This window comes from Tachysurus fulvidraco, chromosome 17 (genome assembly GCF_022655615.1).
Source record: "Tachysurus fulvidraco isolate hzauxx_2018 chromosome 17, HZAU_PFXX_2.0, whole genome shotgun sequence".
Classification (NCBI taxonomy): Eukaryota; Metazoa; Chordata; class Actinopteri; order Siluriformes; family Bagridae; genus Tachysurus; species Tachysurus fulvidraco.
In genome coordinates, this window is record NC_062534.1 from 25,016,941 (window position 1) to 25,039,440 (window position 22,500).

The 22,500-nt window shown below is 44.3% G+C and overlaps 1 protein-coding gene across 1 annotated transcript in view; it reads left to right on the forward strand.

The window, feature by feature from the left end:
- ntrk3a (neurotrophic tyrosine kinase, receptor, type 3a) overlaps positions 1–22,500 on the forward strand; it is a 189,499-nt gene that overhangs the window by 50,960 nt on the left and 116,039 nt on the right. Inside the window, exons 2-3 of the mRNA XM_047802191.1 lie at positions 12,001–12,075; positions 14,726–14,797. Coding sequence (XP_047658147.1) covers positions 12,001–12,075; positions 14,726–14,797 — 147 coding nt within the window. The remainder of the gene's footprint in view (positions 1–12,000; positions 12,076–14,725; positions 14,798–22,500) is intronic.

The following is a 22,500-nucleotide window of genomic DNA, read 5'->3' on the forward strand; positions in this document are numbered from 1 at the left end:
GTGTGTGGAAATGTGTGTTTGTGTTTGTGTGTGTGTGTGTGTGTGTGTGTGTGTGTGTGTGTGTCTGCACCAGACAGAAGAAAGAGGAAACTGATGAGGAGTGATGTCAGGGTGAAGATGGTGTGTGAGGTGTGGACGCCTGCATTCGAACGCTGCGTGGCGGTGTGTTGTAATGGTGTGTGTATCATGTGTTGTGGTGTGTGTATCATGTTGTGTAGTGATGTGTGTAGTGGTGTGTGTATCATGTTTTGTAGTGGTGTGTGTGAGTGGTGTGTGTATCATATTGTGTAGTGATCTGTGTAGTGGTGTGTGTATCATGTTTTGTAGTGGTGTGTGTAGTGATGTGTGTAGTGGTGTGTGTATCATATTGTGTAGTGATCTGTGTAGTGGTGTGTGTATCATGTTTTGTAGTGGTGTGTGTAGTGGTGTGTGTATCATGTTTTGTAGTGGTGTGTGTGAGTGGTGTGTGTATCATATTGTGTAGTGATCTGTGTAGTGGTGTGTGTATCATGTTTTGTAGTGGTGTGTGTAGTGATGTGTGTAGTGGTGTGTGTATCATATTGTGTAGTGATCTGTGTAGTGGTGTGTGTATCATGTTTTGTAGTGGTGTGTGTAGTGATGTGTGTAGTGGTGTGTGTATCATATTGTGTAGTGATGTGTGTAGTGGTGTGTGTATCATGTTTTGTAGTGGTGTGTGTAGTGGTGTGTGTGTATCATGTTTTGTAGTGGTGTGTGTAGTGGTGTGTGTATCATATTTTGTAGTGGTGTGTGTAGTGGTGTGTGTGTATCATGTTTTGTAGTGGTGTGTGTAGTGGTGTGTGTGTATCATATTTTGTAGTGGTGTGTGTAGTGGTGTGTGTGTGTCATGTTTTGTAGTGGTGTGTGTAGTGGTGTGTGTGTATCATGTTTTGTAGTGGTGTGTGTAGTGGTGTGTGTATCATATTTTGTAGTGGTGTGTGTAGTGGTGTGTGTGTGTCATGTTTTGTAGTGGTGTGTGTAGTGATGTGTGTCTGTGTATCATGTTGTGTAGTGGTGTGTGTAGTGGTGTGTGTATCATGTTGTGTTGCAGTGTGTATCATGTGGTGAGTATCATGTGTTGTGGTGTGTGTATCATATTGTGTAGTGATGTGTGTTGTGGTGTGTGTATCATATTGTGTAGTGATGTGTGTAGTGGTGTGTGTATCATATTGTGTAGTGATGTGTGTAGTGGTGTGTGTATCATATTGTGTAGTGATGTGTGTAGTGGTGTGTGTGACATATTGTGTAGATGTGTGTATCATGTGTAGTGATGTGTGTAGTGGTGTGTGTATCATATTGTGTAGATGTGTGTGTAGTGGTGTGTGTATCATGTTTTGTAGTTGTGTGTGTAGTGGTGTGTGTGTATCATGTTTTGAAGTGATGTGTGTAGTGGTGTGTGTATCATATTGTGTAGTGGTGTGTGTATCATGTTTTGTAGTGGTGTGTGTAGTGGTGTGTGTAGTGGTGTGTGTAGTGGTGTGTGTGTATCATGTTTTGTAGTGATGTGTGTAGTGTTGTGTGTATCATATTGTGTAGTGGTGTGTGTATCATGTTTTGTAGTGGTGTGTGTAGTGGTGTGTGTAGTGGTGTGTGTGTGTAGTGGTGTGTGTATCATATTGTGTTGCAGTGTGTATCATGTGTAGTGGTGAATGCTGTGGTCTGTGTATCTTGTGTGGTGGTGAGTTGTGTGGTGTGTGTATCTTTTTGTGTGGTGCACATGCAGCTGAGCAATTGAGTGTTCGGGGCCTTGCTCAGGGGCCCAGGTTTGTGTGTGTTGGTGTTGTGTGGTGATGTGTACAACTTGCTTGCTTTGGGCCCAGCTGGGGGGCACACACATTAAACGGCTGCTGGTTCATACACACACACACACACACACACACAGAAGAAGAGAATAAATACAAATATACAGGAGGATATAGAACACAAGAAACAGGAAGTTACGGAGTTCTGGTTACAACATCATCAGGATTCAAACCTGGAGTCTCCTGACATTCGGGTGAAACTTTAGATTGGTAGCCTGCCATTTGGTAGCCCACCCTGGAGCCTTTCCTGGGCTCCTGACCAAGACTCAGAGCCCTCAGCTGCTCAGCTCTGCTCCTGGACCCGAGGCACTTTGGATAAAATCATGTGCCAAGTGAACAGATGTGGAAAATCCACTTTATCTCGGACGCCGTTGTATTCCGAGTTCCTCCGTGATTGTTTTATTCTCTTCTCTTCAGCTGCTCAAATATTCATAATCTCTGCATTAACGTTCGGGCCACGTGACAGACGACATGTCCATTCATTCACTCATTCATCTTCTACCGCTTATCCGAACTTCTTGGGTCATGGGGAGCCTGTGCCTATCTCAGGCGTCATCGGGCATCGAGGCAGGATACACCCTGGACGGAGTGCCAACCCATCACAGGGCACACACACACTCTCATTCACTCACACACACACACTACGGACAATTTTCCAGAGATGCCAATCAATCTACCATAAAACTCCTCCCTTTTTAGGCCACGCCCATCTCAGTCCTAAATCTCAATGCCAGTCCAATTACTTGACCGCGTCGCATCAGAACTTTCCGTCCTCTCGTCCAGCTCTCTGTTTGCACTTTCGCTGATGTTATGACATTAATTTGATGCTCTGTGTGTTTTTATACGCCGCTCAAGTCACGGCCGAGACGCTCGGCTGCGGATGAGTCGACCCGCAAGAGGATAAATAAAGTCGATTCTGTCGGATCGCTTCCAGGCCGAAGCCCAGTAGAATCCAGACATCGCTGAGAAGATGATGGATTTTGGCGCACTTCGGTGTCTATCTGGTACCCTGTGGACCGATGATGTAAAGCTCCACACAGGGTGGAGAAGAGCAAGTTTGGGCAAACGTCAAGAAAAAAATAAAAATAAAGGAACAGATGGAGAACAAACGAGTACGCGGTCACTTCAGCCAGCTAGGTGTGTAGCGGTGTGTAGCGGTGTGTAGCGGTGTGTAGCGGTGTGTATGTAGGTGACTATAAAATACTATAAAATACACTTTCTTCTCTAAGAACCATAAAGAGTTTCCGATTTATATGTAGAAGATCAGAAGAAGGTCCTAGGTGATTATTTTATGAACTTATTTCTACAAGAGAAAGGGACCAGGATATTTTTTATTCTTTTTAGTCTAGTCTCATTTCCTTTTGTCCAATTCTTCATCTGGAATCCTGGAGATGTTTCAGTTTTTCTCTCGAAAGAAACTCTGGAGGAAAAAAAGGTCCAGAACAAAGCACAGGGTTCTCCATTGCACAGGGTTTTCATTAGAGCTGCTTCTCAAATCAATGAACACATTTTATATATACAACATTAACATGATGGTGGTGGTGGTGGTGGTGGTGGTGGTGGGTAACGAGTTGCCAAAGAGTCAATGGCTTGATCCTGATTTCTACCTCACAGTTTAGGACTAGGTTCCTCAAGGGTTCCTTGTGGATCCTGTATCTATCCCAGAATTGCTGGGGCTAGAGAAGGTTCCAAGGAACATCAGAAGAACTGTTTTACACTAAATGCGGCACCAGGGTATTCTAGATCGTAACTTTACACACGAGTTAGCTGGTGAAGTCTCACGACGGTGAGCCGAAGCTCCGAATCCTGAAAGCCGTCAGGCTCGTTAGCGACCGTTTAGCCGCCGCGCTCCTCGATCGATGATTCCATCAATTAGTCCCTTGCTCAATTAGTCTCTAGGGAAAAGAGCTCAATGTGCACTTTGAAACCTGCTCCGTCCATCATTCACTCCTCAACTTTGATCCGTTCCTTGCGGCTCCAGCTATCGATCCTCCAGCACCGGATACATCTGGGACGAATCCCAAACAGAGACCAGAGCCAGACAGGACGCTAACTGCTTCATCTAACCGCCGTGGACCTTAATGACCCACATGTTCTTCATTAACTTTATTTAAAACACGTCAAACAAACAAATCATTATAGTAATTATGCCAAATGTGTCCTGACGTGTGTCTCGAAGTAAGTCCTGAACGGTGTCCCGAGACATGTCCCGCCGCTCGCAGACGTTACCTGAAGCGTGTTTAAAGGTTTGCGGTCGTCACCAGTTGGGATGTGATTGTTGTCCATTTAAAAGCTGCAGGTTTCGGTGATAAGCAGGAAATAAAGACGGGAGAACGGTGAGACGTGTGTAAGTGGGTGTAGATGTTTAGTAAAGATGAGGCTTTTCCAGTCGATGTTCTCAGGTCAAAGATGAAGAGTTTTGAAAACATTGGAAACCGTCTCTGTTTGTCCTCTGTGTGTTGTGCGTGTGTTATGATGGTACTCTTACTCCGTATCCAGGACTTTTTTCTTTGATGAAACGTCTGAAGTTTGACTTTTCATCAGTTTGGTTTGATGTTACATCTTTGATGATGATGATGATGATGATGATCTTTGTGCAGAAGACACAGAATAAAATCAATGTGTAGTTCCGAGCACTGCTCCTGAGGCATCTGACATCTCATCGTCTTATTTGCATGTTTATGATAAAACTGTTTGTATGGAAAAGATTTGAAAACTGGGGGTAAAAGACGTGACGTGACGTGACGTACAGCTAAGGACGGTAACCCGTGGTCAGAATCTGTTCAACAATGCGGCACCTGGGGAGCGGTGGGGCGGTGTGTGGGGGGGGTGCCTTGCTCAAGGGCACCTCAGTCGTGGCCGGCTCGAGACTCGAACCCACAACCTTAGAGTTAGGAGTCAGACTCTCTAACCATTGGGCCATGACTTGACCCCCACACCCCCACACCCCCCAAAAAAAGCTGTGTTTGAATAATCATGTATAGTCGTGAATATTTGCTTGTTCACTCCGTCTACAAATACACATTTAACTCTGGTACTCCGAAGCCAAAAAACTGGGTTCCTCCTGTTTGTCTGGTGTCCGTGTTGCTGACTGAACGTCTTCGTCGTGTCTCGCTCGACAGTGGTGTTAATATGAAGCTCGATGAAAGTAGACACTCAGGACTTTAAGAATAGAAGTGATAGGTTTATAGAAAACGCTTCATTATTTTCCATACAGATGTTCGTATCTGGGGGTCACGGTGTCTTAGTGGTTAGCATGTTCGCCTCACACCTCCAGGGTCGGGGGTTCGATTCCCACCTTCGCCTTGTGTGTGTGGAGTTTGCATGTTCTCCCAGTGCATCGGGGGTTTCCTCCGGGTACTCCGGTTTCCTCCCCCGGTCCAAAGACATGCATGGTAGGTTGATTGGCATCTCTGGAAAATTGTCCGTAGTTTGAGTGAATGAGAGAGTGTGTGCCCTGTGATGGGTTGGCACTCCGTCCAGGGTGTATCCTGCCTCGATGCCTGATGACGCCTGGGATAGGCACAGGCTCCCCGTGACCCGAGAAGTTCGGATAAGCGGTAGAAGACGAATGAATGAATGAATGAATGAATGAGTAATCATTCAATGAATAATCTTCAGAGTAAATGTTGATATCAAACCCATTTCTGCTCCCTGAGAAGCTTCGAGTGTTTGTTCATCTAAAAAGCAGCTCAGATTTCTCTTCAACACTAAAATTCAGTGTCAGATCATCAACAGAAGGACAAACACACGTCTAAAACACACCGAAGTCCTGACTCACTTTACATCCGACTCACAGACTAGTGATAAAACATTCATTTGTTCATTCATACTTATTAAAAAAGACCATTTCCATTCCACCTGTGCACTGGATCACCAGTGTTCTGGGAAAAAGGGGTAAAGTTGTTTTTAGGAGGCAATAAGATGCACTTGTGCTTTTTAAAGCTTAAATTCAAAGCTCGCATTTATTTGACATATCTGGATGGTTCATGAATGTGTTCCACTGCTGCGAGTGAACACACTTCACAATGTCATGTGTGTTTTTTAACCATTAACCATCCAAAGGAACCACGAGGAACACATTTAAGTGTAACATGGATAAAAGAAGTGTTGGATTTCATGAAGAATTCATGATTAACCCTCTCAGGAGCATTCATTCATCCATCCATCCAGTCATTCATTCATCTTCTACCGCTCATCCGAACTATCTCGGGTCACGGGGAGCCTGTGCCTATCTCAGGTGTCATCGGGCATCGAGGCAGGATACACCCTGGACGGAGTGCCAACCCATCACAGGGCACACACACACACACACACACTCTCATTCACTCACACACACACACACTATGGACAATTTTCCAGAGATGCCAATTAACCTACCATGCATGTCTTTGGACCGGTGGAGGAAACCGGAGTACCCGGAGGAAACCCCCGAGGCACGGAGAGAACATGCAAACTCCACACACACAAGGCGGAGGTGGGAATCGAACCCCCGACCCTGGAGGTGTGAGACGAACGTGCTAACCGCTAAGCCACCTTGCCCCCCCCCCCATAAACACTATAAACACTCATCCCCTCAGCAGTCTCTCGTTATTCTCACTCTTCATGATAACAAGAGATAAAAACACACCTTGTCATGTTACCATAGAAACTTAGAAAGTGTGAACTCTTCTGTCCCAAACACGCCTGAGCTGTTACTATAGCAACAATAACATATTAATACAAGTGCATTAAATATAATTAAGCCTTTGATCTCATGAAGAATCGGAAGAAACCGAGAGAACCTCGGAGTGTTTAAATTTAAACTCTGAGAAGAAAGTTGGAGAAATCAGAGCTGAAAATGTGTTTGTGTGACATCAAGAAGATCCTTCAGCTTTCAGGTTGACCAGCTGAAGGTTCTCCCTGACCCCTGGTCACGGTCTTGAATCCTGGTTTAATCCCAACATCTCTCTAAACACACCAATTAAAGTAATTAATGTTCTGGTTTAATGTGTTGCTCACTGCCAGGAACTGAACCTTGTAAGAAGACTATTTAGTCATAAATATTTGCAGAACTGGAGCCAGCAGGAAATGGAGGTCTGGCTGAAACACTGATGGCTCCTGTTGTGCAGCTGCCAGTTGGAGGTCAAGATGTCATGTGTGTGAAAAGATGGATTTTGTCCCGTTGTACTTAACAACAATTCCCAGGTCAGGTGTTTGATTTGAGCTGAGATTAGGGGGAAAAGCTACATCCAGAAAACCTCCTGGTGGTGTACTGGTGTCACACCAGTGTTCCTGGGAAGTGCTCTGACTCTACAATCACCTGGACCAGGATAAAGACTGTAATGTCACCTGGACCAGGATAAAGACTGTAATGTCACCTGGACCAGGATAAAGACTCTAAAGTCACCTGGACCAGGATAAAGACTCCACAGTCACCTGGACCAGGATAAAGACTGTAAATTCACCTGGACCAGGATAAAGACTGTAATGTCACCTGGACCAGGATAAAGACTGTAATGTCACCTGGACCAGGATAAAGACTGTAATGTCACCTGGACCAGGATAAAGACTGTAAAGTCACCTGGACCAGGATAAAGACTGTAAAGTCACCTGGACCAGGATAAAGACTTCACAGTCACCTGGACCAGGATAAAGACTTCACAGTCACCTGGACCAGGATAAAGACTCTAATGTCACCTGGACCAGGATAAAGACTCTAATGTCACCTGGACCAGGATAAAGACTGTAAAGTCACCTGGACCAGGATAAAGACTTCACAGTCACCTGGACCAGGATAAAGACTTCACAGTCACCTGGACCAGGATAAAGACTCTAATGTCACCTGGACCAGGATAAAGACTCTAATGTCACCTGGACCAGGATAAAGACTGTAAAGTCACCTGGACACTTTTATACAGTCTTTTATACAGTCCTTTATTATAGAGCGTCCACTGCACCGTAAATCGCCGTGATCGAGCTGTTACCATAGAAACGATGACTATTAGTTCCAGAAGGAATACGTGAGCACGCAGAAAGATAACAGAGCCGGTAGCATCACGACGAAGCCGCAGACATCTCTGAGGGATAAGTGATCAAGACGGCTAGACGATAAACGAGCGATCGGGAAAAGACGGGATCTGCGTCCTCAGAGACGCTAGACAAGATGGCCTCCTTTATTAAGCTTAGAATTGATGCTTGAGTTGCGTTTCGCTCGTCTGCTTTCTCCAGCTGCTGCTTAATGTTCCCACCAGGCAGACATGAGCAGAATGTCATGGGTATGTTGCACAATGGCACAACGACAAGGGCAGGATTTTACATCAGTGTCCAACACGCACTCTCGGGACCCCGGCAGCCTTATCCGTCATTACACGCTCCCTCATTAGCTCGCTTGTAATTGCATTGTGGGTAGTAGGGTAAGTCATAAATCTAGAGGAAGCACAGGGGAGGAGAGGAGGGGAAAAGGCTACTACTTTGGCTACAGAGCCTAAAGGGAACATGGCTAATGTTCCAGCTCTGAAACTTGTAAAGGACATCGCTGTCTGTGTGGGGCTTTACTTTCCTAATGAAGCTGTTGCTCTTATCTATCTATCTATCTATCTATCTATCTATCTATCTATCTATCTATCTATCTATCTGTCTGTCTGTCTGTCTGTCTGTCTGTCTGTCTATCTATCTATCTATCTATCTATCTATCTATCTATCTATCTATCTATCTATCTGTCTGTCTGTCTAGATGCATGCCTTGGTGTTGGATTATCATTAAATCTGTCACTATAAGATTTGCCTGTTTAGAGATTTAACTGTCTTCACTTGTCCGTTCTTCCTTCCCCTGTTCTTTCTCACTTTAAACCGTGGAGCTCGTCCTCGTCTTTCTCAAACTGGTTCCTGTCCTCTCTGGCGCACGTCGCATCCCATCCCAGCAGCCGATCTGGACTTAATCTCTCTTTTGGCTCGCTGTACTTCCAGAATGCAAATGGCTTGTGTTTGTGGAGTCTAGCGTCCAAACAGCACCTCACCCTGAACACGCTAACCTGCCTAAACATGATTGAAAGCTAGCCGCTTTATCTGTGTTATGTAACGCTAATATGCTAATCAGATCCCACTGGATTCGATTCATTACGTTTGATTCTGGTGAATCGAGTTAAACAAATGGCCGACAGCGCTGCTTCCTGGAGCGCTTGTAGCGTCTTTTTTTCAATTTCTTCGCTGAATTAAGATGATATTGATGCTTGTACAGATCAGGAAACATCAGCCACGTACACACACACATACACACACACACACACACGTCAGTTTTCCACTGATTTAGGCTGTGCTGTCAGCAACCCGCTGTTCTTTTTTCCCACCAGAATGTCCGGTTCTTTAGATCTTAGCCGTCTGAATATCTGAATTAGCATCCCGACGGTGCTCTGAACTCACACTCAGCCAGAGAGTGCTCTGATGCGCAGAGGCTTAGCGAGCTTAGCTTTCGTTAGCTAGACAGCAGCTGAAGCTCTGGTCCCTCCAGGCCAAATTATAAAACTTCATACAGAACCATCTGCCCATGTTGCTGAACATCCCACTCTGGCGCCGGCACAGCAAAAAAAAAACATAATTATCTCTCGTTTTTTCCTGCCAAAGCTTGCGCGGATGCTACGTTCTGCTATCCGGGACACCGGCGTCTTGAATGTCAATGTATTCATCATGTCAAACTTGAGTAGTGTGATTATTTGCCAAAATGTCAGATTTACCCGTAAATCCCGGGAAGAACTTCGTAGTGGATCTTGTGCCGCGGCCAGGCGGTCAGATCCGCCTCGGCGTCCTTGGCATCTTCGCCGTCTTGCTAATATCGCTCGCTATTAAAGTCAATAAATCACTAATAAAAACATCACATAGTAAATAAACCTGTTAGTGCTGTCTGATCTGCGAAGAGCAAAATAAACTGTAAACAAGATGCTTACTAACACCGTGTTAAATGTAATAAAATCGTTTGTTCGTGTTAACGAACGACGTACATTACATCATCATAGAATTAGGTTTTAGTTACAATTGAAAGGCTGAATAGAAAATATTTGACATTTTGTTTCATTTCCTGCAGACTATTCTCAGAAATGAGCGACTTTTTCTCTGAGCGGCGGTGAGAGTGGCTTATTAAAGTAAAGGTTTAGGTAGCGTGCGTGTGTGTGTGTGTGTGTGTGTGTGTGTGTGTGTGTGTGTGTGTGTTTCCTGCAAATCTGTAATGAAAAAGTTAACTGAAAGTGAGGAAGGTTGTAAGAAATAAATGCTACAGGAATGCAAATCTAATTACACTCTGTTATTTGTTCTGTTTTGTCGTGTTAAAGTGATGTTAACTTTACACACAAAGTGTCACTGTTCATTCTCAGAGCTTTCCGATTCTGTGAATACACGTGTGTGTGTGTGTGTGTGTGTGTGTGTGTGTGTGTGTGTGTGTGTTTGTGTGTGTGTGTGTGTGTGTGTGTGTGAGTGTGTGTGTGTGTGTGTGTGTGTGTGTATGTGTGTGAGTGTGTGTGTGTGTGTGTGTGTGTGTGTGTGTGTGTGTGTGTGTGTGTGTGTGAGTGTGTGTGTGAGTGAGTGTGTGTGAGAGTGTGTGTGTGTGTGTGTGTGTGAGAGTGTGTGTTTGTGTGTGTGTGTGTGTGTGTGTGTGTATACTCGCTTTTTCCACACATTAAAGTGCTGAGATCTGTAATTAACTCGGCGGTGTGCGCCATGTCACATGCCGATAATTGACTGTGAAAGTAGCAAAGATTAACAATTAATTAATGATAATCTGTAAAAATAAATAAATAAATAAATAAATAAATAATAATAATAATAATAATAATAATAAATAAACAAATAATTATATAGCTAATTAATTTATGTGTAAAGTCAGAGGAAAATCCATCTCATGTGAAATATATATATATACGTATATAAACAATTAAAATTTCAAATGTTAATAAGTCAACAGATTTTGTGAAGAAGAAAAAAATCAATAAAAATGAATAAAATAAAATTTACATTTTTTTTCTTGAAAAATTAAAAAACATATAAATAATGAATAATTATTTAACATGATGCAAATGAATAAGATTATACGATTTTATGTTTTTGATTGAAACGTCACTTACTGCCGAGGAAAGTCGCTAAACTGGTGGCTATACTGTACAAATACCTCACGTTAGCATTGTAGCTAAAAAAAAACAAACAAAAAAAAAAACGCAGCATATTAATTGCATGGAAAATGTATAAATTGGCTGCTGAATGAACTCCTTGGAGTTGAATTTTAAATGGCGCATTAATAAACCGCATTAGAGTTCCTCTGTAAAGCGCTGAGACGCCCAGCAGTAAGTTTCTCTTTGATTCTCGGTGATTGCTGCAGTTTTCCTCCAGAGCCTCGGCTTTATCTGCACAACACAGCGATGGCCTGAAGTGGTGTTCACTCGAGTCTCTCGCATGGCTCCGGGAAGAAAACAGTCATTAATCAGCATGTGTGTGTTATGAATTTATACTCTCTCTCTCTCTCTCTCTCTCTCTCTCTCTCTCTCTCTCTCTCTCTCTCTCTCTCTCTCTCACAAAAGCTCACAGCAGCTGGATCTCCTCACATCTGCTGCTGCCAGAGCTCCAGATTCTCCATCAGGCTTCGCCGTTCTCTCCTTCCATAAAGAGCAGAAATTACCTCTTTAGTCCGTCTTCATCTGGAGCCCATTTGCCTTAATCAACACTTTAGTTTTCTATCTGATTTAAATGTTCGATCCCGAAGCGTAAAAAGTTTCTGAGAAACGAATCGTAACGAGAGAGAATTAACAGCTAGGAACCTAAACCCCGCCCACTTATCTGCATATCTTTGAATAAATATCTTTAAATGTCATTAAAATAAATTCTGTTTAAATCGATCTGCCAACGGTTTACGGTTATGTCGTGGAACCTCCGTTAAACGACGGAGCTCCTTATCCTGTTATGGAGGAACCGCGAAGCTTAAACTCGAAAGCTCTGTCGCTTTTACGGAACATAGATTTCGTAAATCGTACATTTATTTACGTACATTGTACTTTTCTTTCTGAGAGAATGCTTCTGTATAAGAGACATTAACATTTTACATCTGTGTTCAGACCTGTGCATCTGAACAACATGTCTGTTGACTAGTTCGTGCATGCTAGCTGACTAGCCTGAGCTCTCTGAACCCGTGCTGATGTTTTTTTCTTCTTCTTTTCTACAGACACATCGAGAACTGGTTGGGTCTGCAAACCGTACAGGAAGTTGACATGGCGCTGTACACAGGAATTCAGAGACTGTGAGTAGCATTAGCACTTTTTAGCACTATATCGCTAATATTTCCTTTACACCAGCCCGGAAGATCTCGGGATTAGCGCTCTGTGACGATGCTAGCCGGTCAGCAGGGTACGTTCTCATCTCCCAGTGATCAACTTTAGCAGCGTGGATTTTCCTTTTAAGTCGGCCCACAAACAAAAAGATCCTCCCCAAGGTCTGCTTTGCACTGATCCAATAAACAGCACTGGAGCAGCCAGGAAATTTAATTACGTCCCCCATCGCCAGCGTCTGGATGAGAACTCAACTCGGCTTCTACCCTTTCCTTCTCCCTTTCCTCTTCCTGTTTGGCCTGCTGAAAACACCCACTTCCAAAACACGTCCGCGGAAGCTCATCCTCACACCGTCTCGCGTACACATGCTAGCACATGCACATTTTCTCTTAGCCAATTTCCAAAGGCTTAAAGCAATTACAGCAGCACTGATTAGCATGTTTCTCATCAGTTACTAGCGTTTGTCAATACTCCACCAGCGCCCAGAACCCAGTCCACAGAAACCACAGCTTCTCATTGCCTCTCACTGTTTTAACTCTTTTTTTATCGATCCGTCATTATATTTTATGTTTAATTATATTAAGAAATCGATAGACGACTCAGAACCGCTCGCTGCTTATGCTGGAGCTATCGAGAAACCAGAGAATTTCTTTGTTATAATGTTTCTACCAGTTCAAGATCAGATGTGAAGGTTGTCTAGTGAATAAAATAAGCATGGATTTACAATCTATTGTACATTTAAATGCTGAATCTATCTTTTACTTCGATGGTGTGATTTCTTTCTTTTGCATTAGCATGAAACTAACACCTTCACTTTAAACATTAAACACTTGAAAACAGGGAACTCCAGAGGGGTTGTATGGAGTTTTTTGATCATTCCCAGAGTCCTAAGCATATGAGAGGAAAACACTCTTCTCGTGGATCCATTAAATGTAATCGTGAGAAACAACCAAAGACGTTTAAAGCATCATTCAGATTTGCAGGTTGTTAAATGATACGTTTCTGAAGCTCTGCTCTAATATGATGCAAGTCTGGTGTTTGGGCACAAAAATTCAGAGTCTTGGAATTAGACCTGAGTCTAATGTTTAATGGGATACCAGATCTGATACATGTGGTTATGGAACATGAAGGTCAATGAACGGTCAAGAACAGAATCCATGTGACTTTTTCCCAGTGCACATGTTCATATCGCTGGAACGAGAGTTGTCCAGGAGCTCAACCCCCCAGAAGTCGCAGAGGAAACCCCCTAGAGGTCCCAGAGGAAACCCACCAGAGATCTCAGAGGAAACCCCCCTCAGAGGTCCCAGAAGAAACCCACCAGAGATCCTAGAGGAAACACCCCAGAGGTCCCAGAGGAAACCCAACAGAGATCCCAGAGGAAACCCACCAGAGATCCCAGAGGAAACCCACCAGAGGTCCCAGAGGAAACCCACAAGAGATACCAGAGGAAACCCCCCAGAGGTCCCAGAGGAAACACCCCAGAGGTCCCAGAGGAAACCCACCAGAGGTCCCAGAGGAAACCCACCAGAGATCCCAGAGGAAACCCCCCAAAGGTCCCAGAGGAAACCCCCCAGAGGTCCCAGAGGAAACACCCCAGAGGTCCCAGAGGAAACCCACCAGAGGTCCCAGAGGAAACCCACCAGAGATCCCAGAGGGAACCCCCCAGACGTCCCAGAATAAATCTGATGGAGAAAACAGAGGAAATCCACTGGAGAACCCAGAGGAGACCCAAACACAAAGGGAATACGTACACCAGAGCTCAAGACCAATCCTGTGATTTTGGTACTGTGAGGAACCGACCTAATAGCGTTCGAAATAATAAACCAAAAGATCCAGTACACAAGTTCTGAGTCCTCACAGAGCAGAGACACCTTAATATTCACTCTAGTGCACTGATTGAAACCAGTCAGTAATCTTTAGCACTATAAGGCTCCTCTGCTTGCACGATCAGAATCACAGACCGACCGACAGCTGGAACGATTCGAGTCCTGCAGCACAACCCACGGCCGTGTGTGGGCTCGACCCCAAGGAGACGACGATCTGATTACCCCTTCACATGGCCGTAATGAAAACAGGAGCGAGCGCTCGGCACGGATAAACATCTCACAGATGCTGGTGATAAAAACGGATTCAATATACATAATTGATTTGAGATGCCAGCGAGAGCAACGACGAGAGGGAGGAGAGGTTGCTTTTCCAATGAGGATGCTGGCTGTAATGATACCTCAGGAGAAAGAGAAGCCGTCGCGCTTTTTTATCATCTCCTTTAGCCGTCTAAATAATTATCGGCTCAGACGGCGCCGGAGTCATGTCAGGTTAAAACAACCAAACTGCACCATTCTCGTCCTCTCACGAGTCATGTGCTTCAAGCCAGACCTATGATTTACCTCAAATGCGACGTCAAATCAGCAGGTAATCAACACACTCGCTATTTGGCGCTGGTGCGATCCACAGGCCCTCTCTGTCTGAATGCCGGTTTCCATAGATACCATCGTGGCTTAGCTTTCGCAGTCATTTACAATAAGCCCTCTTCCAGTGTGCACACTCCGACAAGTGTTTGGGAAAATGTCACAGTGGTTGGTTGAGAAGGAAAACAAACATATTTGCTCTTTTCTCTTTCAGGACTATCATGAACTGCAATTTAAGGACCATCCAGACTCGAGCTTTCGCCCAGAACCCGAACCTACGCTACATGTAAGTAAAGTTGTACCAAAGGAAAAAGAAAACGACGCAATCCGAATAGGGATCATTTACTGTGATGGAAAATGTAAACGTCTTAAAACTTAAAGGTGCGGTCTCAGCCGTTTGAGAAATGCTTCAGAAAATTAGTCAGAACAACAAACTAAACAAATACAAAACTAACGTGTGACCAATGAGCAGAAAGGGGCGTGTCTTGTCGATATGGGCGGAGAGAGTGTTCGGTGCGCGTGTGTGACATTAGCAGAAAGCGGTTTTAACATGGAGGATAAAAACAAAGAAAGAAAGAGAAGAAAGACTTACGATAAGGACAAGAAGTAGGACGTGTTAATATAGGATCAGCTTTCCAGCGCTGGAGAGAACTGAAGGAGCAGGAAGTCGGCCACATATTCACAGGTTGGAGTTTCCCGAGTCAATAACTCCTGAGCTAAACGCTGTTACTACACAAATAACACCTCTTTTCTATCGTAGTAATGTAGAGAGGCAGCTACAACCGCCTTTTGTGTAGTAACAGCGTTTAGCTCAGGAGTTATCGACTCGGGAAACTCCGACCTGTGAATATTTTTTAATTAATTTAATTAATAAATTTTTATAATAAATTTTTATAATAATAAAATTAATAAAATTAATTAATTTTTAATTAATAATTGCCTTCAGGATATCAAACAGTGGCTTTCCCAGAACTTCCTTCATCTGAATGAAGAAAAGACTGAGTACATCCTGTTTAGCCCAGATTCCTCCAGCAGTTCTCTTAGTTTTGGTTCTCTAACACCTCAGTTTGCTCCTACCGTGCGTAACCTGGGTGTTATTTTTGACAAGGGAATGCATTTCGATAAGCAAATCAGTGCAGTAGTGAAGGCGAGCTTTTACCAGTTAAGACTACTCAGCAAGGTAAAATCATTCTTGTCTCAAGCTGACCTTGAAAAAGCTATACATGCCTTCATCAGCTCAAGGATTGACTACTGTAATGCTCTCTACACTGGACTTAATCAATCACTTCTCAATCGGCTTCAAATAGTACAAAATGCGGCAGCACGTCTTCTCTCCAACACCTCCAAACACTCACACATCACCCCTGTCCTCCACTCGCTTCACTGGCTTCCGGTGCGGTTTAGGGTGGAGTATAAGGTCCTTCTCTGTGTGTTTAAGGCCATCAATGGTCTGGCCCCAGCCTATCTCACAGAATTAATAAAGGTCTACCAACCAGCCAGATCTCTCCGCTCCTCTGGACATACCTCTCTGGTCATTCCCAAATACAATTATGAGAAGTTTGGAGGCCGGTCATTTGCCATCAAGGGACCAAAGCTGTGGAACGCACTTCCAGCACATTTACGATCCATCACTGTGCTGAGTGTTTTTAAATCGCAGTTGAAGACATATTTATTCATACAAGCTTTTAACGCATAGACCCGGTTTCAACTGCTATTTTATGGTTCATTGTGTTCTTATTGATTCTATTTATTTTGTTTTTATTGTTGTTTTACTGGAAAGCACCTTGTGCTCCTTTTGGCAGTTGTAAGGTGCTCTATAAATAAAATTTGATTGATTGATTGATTGATTGAATATGTGGCCGACTTTACTTAAGACGCCGAGGCGCTTTTTTCCTTCTCGATAGGTGAGTAACATTGGTTTTGCTTTGTTACACAGAACTAATATATGCCTTTGTCCTTTACATCATTATGCTTGTGTGGCATTTTTGCTTGTTTGTTTATCTACAATCGTATTGTTCTTCCCTTCAGCTATGATAAAGACACGTTTCTTTCTGTTAGTCGCCTGGGTTACGTATGTATGTGTGTGTGGGCGGAGCTATCGATACAGGGGTGGGACCCGTTTGGGTTAGGGGCGTGTTTGTTTTGGTGATTTCAAATGTCGACATCGGTTTTCAAACGACGGAGACCGCACCTTTAACTCTAACCAGACTTCAAGAAAATCTTAGTCATAGATTTCCAAAATATACAGTGCAAAGATCCATGCTAGGTAAAAATATAAAGTCATCAAATAAACACACGCAGTTTTCTGTATATTTCTGAGCGAATACTGTTTTTTCATGTTGCCTGGTGAGTTCTGCACATTTACGGGAACCTGTGAAATCTCGTTATTCTTCTCTTCAGCTTTGAAGGCAGATCTTAAAGCTTGTCGCATGCACAAGACATCTCCTCTACTCACTTTCTGATCACAAGCCGCTGTTCAGCAGACTTTGTGTCTTCATGTATCTTTAATAACTACGAGGTTCTCCACAGAACCCGTCCCGTGACATACATAAACATGGATTATCGAGACCTTGAACAAATCGATGTGGATGTTAAGAACTTCAAAAGAAGGTGTGGGTCCTGCGAGTTGTTCCGAGCCACGCGGGTCTTTTACCTCGACGCTGATTTTAAAGGACTTTTTTTATTAGTGTTATTTTGGTTGTGTGAAGGTTTCGGTTTCCTACTTTACATAAACAAAGGTTATCGGAGGTGGAGAAGAGTCTGACTCGAGTCTTACGCTGGAATGAGTGAGGGAGAGCGAGGGAGAATGAAAGAAGTGCAAAGAGCGAGAGATGATTTGGTTAATGAAGGCTGAACCGGGAGAATGTGACAGGTCTGCTATTTCCCCATTTGGCTGGAAAGCGTGATGAGTCGCTGGCTGTCACCTCCTGCCGATCCCACCCAATTTGGGCTGTCCATCACCACCTGAAAGTGCCTCCACGTTTCATCTGAATGACACGCGTGGGTGCAGGCGGCTCCATAAAAAGTGTGTGTGTGTACTGTATGTGTGTATAATATATCTGTCACCGTCTATGACTACATCGCACTGCATAAAAGACCACGCCGTGAAGCTTCGTGTTCCGATCTTAATAACCTTATTTGTGTTTTTCATTTCATCACAAATTGTCCTCGCTTTAAAATCAAAGCAGGTCATTTGTATGTGATGATACACATATCTAACCTCTCTCTCTCTCTCTCTCTCTCTCTCTCTCGCTCTCTCTCTCTCTCGCTCTGCGTTCCCTGCAAATAAACACCTCACGGATGCCGTCATTTAAAAATGGATTTGATATCCGTAATTGATTCCAGATGCGGATGAAAGTAGCAGCGTGCACGTAAGAGGTGTGACATCTCTGACACCGATCCTGTCATTAGCGTCGCCCGGGCGACACCCGAAGGATGCGGAGCTCGTGCTAATCGATACAGCGGTTCAGGCATCGACTGGGAAGTGTAGTAGACATGGAGGTCTAATGCACAGGAACGTGTTATTAAGGCTATAAGTGCTAACCTCACCGCTTAACCTCTATCACGCTGCAAAAAAAACTAGAGCTTAATATGCTGTTTAAAGAATTCCATAGCGCTGCGTTTACAGCTCGGCGTTTCTGATCCTCACTGCAGTTAATAATCAGACACAGGAGCCATTAGTGAGGGAGGAGTTAAACACCACCGGCTGGGATTTTACTGAAGTTACACAGTGTAGGACATTTATAGTTACGTTCAATGCTAACAATGGCTATACAATCATTCCCTCACCAGCCCCTCTCTCTCTCTCTCTCTCTCTCTCTCTCTCTCTCTCTCTCTTTCTTTTTCTATCTGATAAAAAGAACCCAGAGAAACCACAGTGAAGTATAAAGTCCTTCTGTCCTAAAGAACATCACTGCTTCACTTCTGACACCGGAGACTCCTTCCGTCTTCCGACGACGTCGACCGTTACGTATCATTATCGATCTGAGCGTCTGTTGTACGGGTCACCGTGAACGAGCCGTCGCTATGGAAACCCTCAGCTATCCAAACAAGTGCGTTAATAGAAAACCAAAGCCTGACCAATCAGAATGCAGTATTGAGGTAGAATTCGCGCTAACTCCACCCCTTTTTACAGAGCTGCAGTTTATAGTGTGGTTGTGTAATAAACTGGTGTGTTTGCAGGTTTTTAAGCCAACATCATTTCCAGGCTTTAGCATTGAGACTTTGTTGATTTTTCTGATGATGGTTTATGTTAGCTCTCGATACTCCCAGGCTGTCATGGCTGACTCTGTACACAGGATTTTGTGTTCATGCCACGTTGCCTTTTATAAGCTGTAAAATCCCTGAGATTTGCTGATCTCCCGTGTAGTGAAGTGGCCACGTTCTGACTCATTTCCTGTGCTTATGTCCTGTGGGTTCAGAGCGACTGTGCCATCCATCAGCTCCTCCTACGGCTAATATAATGACCCCTGGGCTCTAACCTACAGATACAGATGAGCTCTTCTGATGTGGATCAATAAGGACTTAGAGCTTCTCTGCAACACACACACACACACACACACACACACACACACTCCACTCCTCGACTTAACACACTGCTGCCGCCGCCGGACGCAGTACGTGATAGTCAGTAGCTTTCCGTCAGCTTGAGGTCATGCGGTCAGGTTGAAGTTTCCTGCTCCATAATTCTCATTGTATTTACAGTCTGAGCCAAAAATTCACAATTTACACACTTAAAATCCTGTGGCTCACTATAACTCACCTGGGGAAAGGACATCGTAGCAACTGAACAACAATTCTCTCTTATTTAAGTTGCTTCAAATGTATAAATATTAATGAGATTTATTTCTATTCTCCATCATCAATCTAAAATAAGTTATCTTATTTTATAATCTTAATTAGTTAATTAGACTAGGGGGTCTTGTGGACGAGGAGGTCTTGTGGACGAGGAGGTCATGTGGACGAGGAGGTCTTGTGGACGAGGAGGTCATGTGGACGAGGAGGTCATGTGGACGAGGAAGTCATGAGGACGAGGAAGTCATGTGGACGAGGAGGTCTTGTGGACGAGGAAGTCATGTGGACGAGGAGGTCTTGTGGACGAGGAGGTCATGTGGACGAGGAGGTCATGTGGACGAGGAAGTCATGAGGACGAGGAAGTCATGTGGACGAGGAGGTCATGTGGTCATGAAGCTGGTCGTCTCTCTGTGTTTGAAGTCACTCTGCTGCTGTTTGATGTGTGACAGAAAGAAAAGGTTGCTCTGTAAATTCGGACTCATCTCTTCACGTCTCTCTCTTTGTCTTTGTTTTTTGTTTTTTTTCTTTCTCCACTGAGGTGAGACGAGTCTGTGTGTATGATAGGAGATGTTGGAGGTGTAAAGGTTATTCACACACACACACACACACACACACACACACATTCTCCCCTCGCTCCGTCCTCTCATCTTTCTGCTCCAAAATGTCATTTAGAAACAGCTCTGTATCATCGAAGGTGTTGTGTAAACTCTTTGTAGCGTCTTCTCTCACACCGTCTCACTTCTCTGTCTCACGTCATATATTCTTTATTTTTAAAACAATGAAATAGAAGAACTCAACCCTCATTTCTACGCTCTCTCTCTCTCTCTCTCTCTCTCTCTCTCTCTCTCTCTCTCTCTCTCTCTCTCCCTCTCTCTCTCTCTCTCTGGTGTAGTTACAGAGGGTGTGTTTACAGAGGGTGTGTTTACAGAGGGTGTGTTTACAGAGGGTGTGGTTATAGAGGGTGTGGTTACAGAGGGTGTGGTCACAGAGGGTGTTTTTACAGAAGGTGTGGTTACAGAGGGTGTGGTCACAGAGGGTGTTTTTACAGAAGGTGTGGTTACATAGGGTGTGGTCACAGAGGGTGTGGTCACTGAAGGTGTGGTCACAGAGGGTGTTATTACAGAGGGTGTGGTTATAGAGGGTGTGATTACAGAGGGTGTGGTTACAGAAGGTGTGGTCACTGAGGGTGTGGTCACAGAGGGTGTTATTACAGAGGGTGTGGTTATAGAGGGTGTGATTACAGAGGGTGTGGTCACAGAGGGTGTGGTCACTGAGGGTGTGGTCACTGAGTGTGTGGTCACAGAGGGTGTGGTCACTGAGGGTGTGGTCACAGAGGGTGTTATTACAGAGGGTGTGGTTATAGAGGGTGTGATTACAGAGGGTGTGGTTACAGAGGGTGTGGTTACAGAGGGTGTGGTCACAGAGGGTGTTATTACAGAGGGTGTGGTTATAGAGGGTGTGGTCACAGAGGGTGTGGTTACAGAAGGTGTGGTCACAGAGGGTGTGGTCACAGAGGGTGTGGTCACTGAGGGTGTGGTCACTGAGGGTGTGGTCAGTTCTCGTCTTCACGCAGAAGGAACAGTAAATTCTGTACGATATAACAGAGGAATGTAGACAATGCAGGATGTCCTTTATTCTCTGGAGATGTAGCTGTCGCTCTTCTTCTACACTTCTGTTGTGTTGCCCGAGGTGAGTTTAGTGCTCAGTTATCGCCTATAAACTCCACCCTGATGTACAGTATGTTATTGTGTTGCCCGAGGTGAGTTTAGTGCTCAGTTATCGCCTATAAACTCCACCCTGATGTACAGTATGTTATTGTGTTGCCCGAGGTGAGTTTAGTGCTCAGTTATTGCCTATAAACTCCACCCTGATGTACAGTATGTTATTGTGTTGCCCGAGGTGAGTTTAGTGCTCAGTTATCGCCTATAAACTCCACCCTGATGTACAGTATGTTATTGTGTTGCCCGAGGTGAGTTTAGTGCTCAGTTATCACCTATAAACTCCACCCTGATGTACAGTATGTTATTGTTTCTGTCCCTCCAGCTTTTTGCCTAAAGGAAGTGGATTTGTTTCATCGTGTCCTACATTACGGCTAATCGAGTTACTACGCTGTGTTTATATCAATGTACTCGCTCTGATAGTTTCTATAGTAACAGCTTGTTTACAGGAAGGAGACTCCAGTGTCAGCGCTGTGTAACAGTCAGAGGTGAAGCTGGCAGCTAGAAGGGTTTATACTTCTGATCAATGGTTTCTATGGTAATCTGCAAGAAAACTGAGAAAGCTGTTATTAGAACTGCAACACACACACACACACACACACACACACACACTTGTACACATGCGCACGTACACACACACACACACACACACACTTGTACACATGCGCACATACACACACACACACACACACACACACACACACACACACACACACACACACACACACACACACACAGACACTTGTACACATGCGCACGTACATACACACACACACACACACACACACACACACTTGTACACATGCGCACATACACACACACACTTGTACACATGCGCACATACACACATATACACACACACACACACACACGCACACATACACACACACACACACACACATGCACACGCCCACACACACATACACACATGCACACGCACACACAGACATACACACACACATGCACACGCACACACACATACACACATGCACACGCACACACACACATACACACATGCACACGCACACACAGACATACACACACATGCACACGCACACACACATACACACATGCACACGCACACACGCACACGCACACACACACACACACACGCTCACACACATGCACACGCACACACACACATACACACATGCACACGCACACACAGACATACACACACATGCACACGCACACACACATACACACATGCACACGCACACACACACACATGCACACGCACACACACACATACACACATGCACACGCACACACACACACATGCACACGCACACACACATACACACATGCACACGCACACACACACACATGCACACGCACACACACATACACACATGCTCACACATGCAGAAACACTCAAACACAGTTTTATCCCACATGATTTCTATAAAGATCCTTTAAATTCAGTTACCTTTCATATGCACACACACACACACACACACACACACACACACAGATT